The sequence below is a fragment of the Pteropus alecto genome, unplaced genomic scaffold (genome assembly GCF_000325575.1).
Source record: "Pteropus alecto unplaced genomic scaffold, ASM32557v1 scaffold3, whole genome shotgun sequence".
Taxonomy (NCBI): Eukaryota; Metazoa; Chordata; class Mammalia; order Chiroptera; family Pteropodidae; genus Pteropus; species Pteropus alecto.
In genome coordinates this window covers 44,446,000-44,448,064 of record NW_006442484.1, presented here as the reverse complement: position 1 = coordinate 44,448,064, position 2,065 = coordinate 44,446,000, and the positions used below count along the sequence as shown (strand labels likewise).

Here is a 2,065-nt window from a genome sequence, read left to right as displayed (position 1 = left end):
CTTGAAGCCGTCCTGGGCCAGCAGGTGCTGGCTGGTCGAGAGCAAGTGCGAGGCGGCTGCGGCTGAGGACCCGAGGCCAGTCGAGCTGAAGGCTGAATGCGTGAGCGAGCTGAAGTCGGGGTTGTAGGTGCCGAGCTGCGAGTGCAGCGAGGCCTGGGGGGCGCCCGAGTGCAGCGAGCTCTGGAGCCCCCCAGCGGGGTTCTGCACCTCCAGCCACGAGCCTGGGCTGCTGTGCACGTCCCACCACGACGACGCCGCGCCGTTGGTCACCTCACCCGCCGCCAGCGTCGAGTGGAAACCTGACTTGTACCACGACTCATACGGGTGCGCCATGCCCACGCGCGGGTACAGGCCGTCGGCCGCCGTGGTGTGCACCTTGGAGATGAAGGCCGACTGGCCTCCCGCCTCCTGCGGGGACACCCCAGCCGCCGCCGCCGCAGCCGCCGCCGAGTTGGAAAAGAGGCCGCCGTAGTCGCTGCTAAACGCGGATGACGTGGGGGATGTGGAGGCCAGGCAGAAAGCGCTGTTGGCTGCGCTCGAGCCGCCCGCCAGGCCGCCCGAACCGCGGCCGCTGGTGGCCACGGCGAAGCCCGAGAGGCTGGAGCCGAGGTTGCAGCTGGACGAGGAGCGCTTCCAGGGGTGGAAGCCGCCCTTGGCAAAGGCGCTCGACTCCGGCAGCGTAGTCAGCGGACTCGTGTTGCCGATCTTGTTGCAGGTCGCAGCCAGCATGGCCAACGGGGTCGTTCCGAAGCGCGGCTCTTCCTAGAAGAGGGGGAGCAAGGAGGAGGAGGGCAAAAAGAAGTGGGAGGAAAACACAAAGTGCAGCGGTGAGCAGCCTCGTTCCCCCCGCGGCGGGTCCCGGGGGGGGGGGCGGGTAGGGGGTCGTGGCTCCCGGGTTCGCGCTTCCTCCCCGCGCGCTGACCGAGGATGCACCGCGGCCCCGTGCGGGGCAGAGGCGATCACAAGGGCGAGGGGCCCGGCACTGGAAAGTTGTTCTTCGATGGGGCTACAAATCAAAGATGTCTCGGTTCTCCTCGCCTCAGTCGCTGCAATTCCTGTCCAGAACCGGACTATGGTTTCTCCCCTTCTGCTTGCCATAAATAAGCCCGCTCCTCTCACAGAAGCCCCCCAAATCGCCCTTTGGAGTGAAGCACGGAGGTAAACACATAGGCAAACATCGGGTGAGGGCGGAGGCGGCCGAAAGAGTGGCCCAGCGGTGGGGGAAACTTGGGGCACTCCTTTCATGGGTGGCTACGACTTGACTTTTTTAATAGAAAACGTTGCTTTTAATGTTTACACGCCAAAAAGGAAAAAAAAAAAACCCTATTATGAAAACAAGAATCCGAGGAGAAGCGACCCAGCGATGAATTTCAGAGACACAGGCGAACTGGGGAGCCGCAGAAGTGTAAATGTTTGTTAACGTGACTACATGAACTGCAAACCGATTAAGGCTGTTTTCTGGAAACATCACTGTCGCGTAATTGCAACAATCCCTGAAGCAAGGGGGGATGGGGTAGAAATCATGAGGGAGAGAAAAGAAACCTCTAGGTTTTCTTTAAAACCAAGGTAAAAAGGACTTCCTTAACAAATCGTTTGCTTAGAAAGGCACCTTCTAGGTTCCAATAACTTGGGAAGAATCAGTCCCGGAAATGTGGAAAGTGCTAAAACAGGCTGAAGCTGCCGTCTGGCAGCAACAGTTTCTCCGGAGCTGCGGACTCAGAGAAGCCATAACGAAAAATTGCTCCAGTTAAAACAAGCAAATGCGTTGCCGCGCTTCCGACTTACCCCGAGTATAGACGTGGCCATAGCAGGTCCCTGGGCTGCGCGGCGGGGCCGGGAGCGGGGCTGAGCCTGGCGGCTGCTCGGGAAAACTGCTCAGATCCCGCGCGGCTCCCACGTCCCCGCACTCGCGCCGAGCGGACTCTGGGCTCCCGCCGGCTAAACTCAGCCTAAGTGCGAGGAGCACCCGCTTTGAAGTGCCGCTGGCTGCGCCTCTCGCCCAATGAGGGCGCAGGCAGAGCAGACGGGAGCTACCTCGCAGCCAATCAAACGTGCCGACGGGCCA

General features: G+C 61.2%; 1 protein-coding gene across 1 annotated transcript in view; it reads right to left on the bottom strand.

Annotated features, from left to right (window-relative positions):
• SP9 (Sp9 transcription factor) overlaps positions 1 to 1,806 on the bottom strand; it is a 2,506-nt gene extending 700 nt beyond the window's left edge. The window contains exons 1-2 of the mRNA XM_025039240.1: positions 1,786 to 1,806; positions 1 to 762 (exon numbers count right to left, since the gene is read on the bottom strand). Of these exons, the coding sequence (XP_024895008.1) occupies positions 1 to 762; positions 1,786 to 1,806 (783 nt within the window). The remainder of the gene's footprint in view (positions 763 to 1,785) is intronic.
• Positions 1,807 to 2,065: the final 259 nt, after the last annotated feature.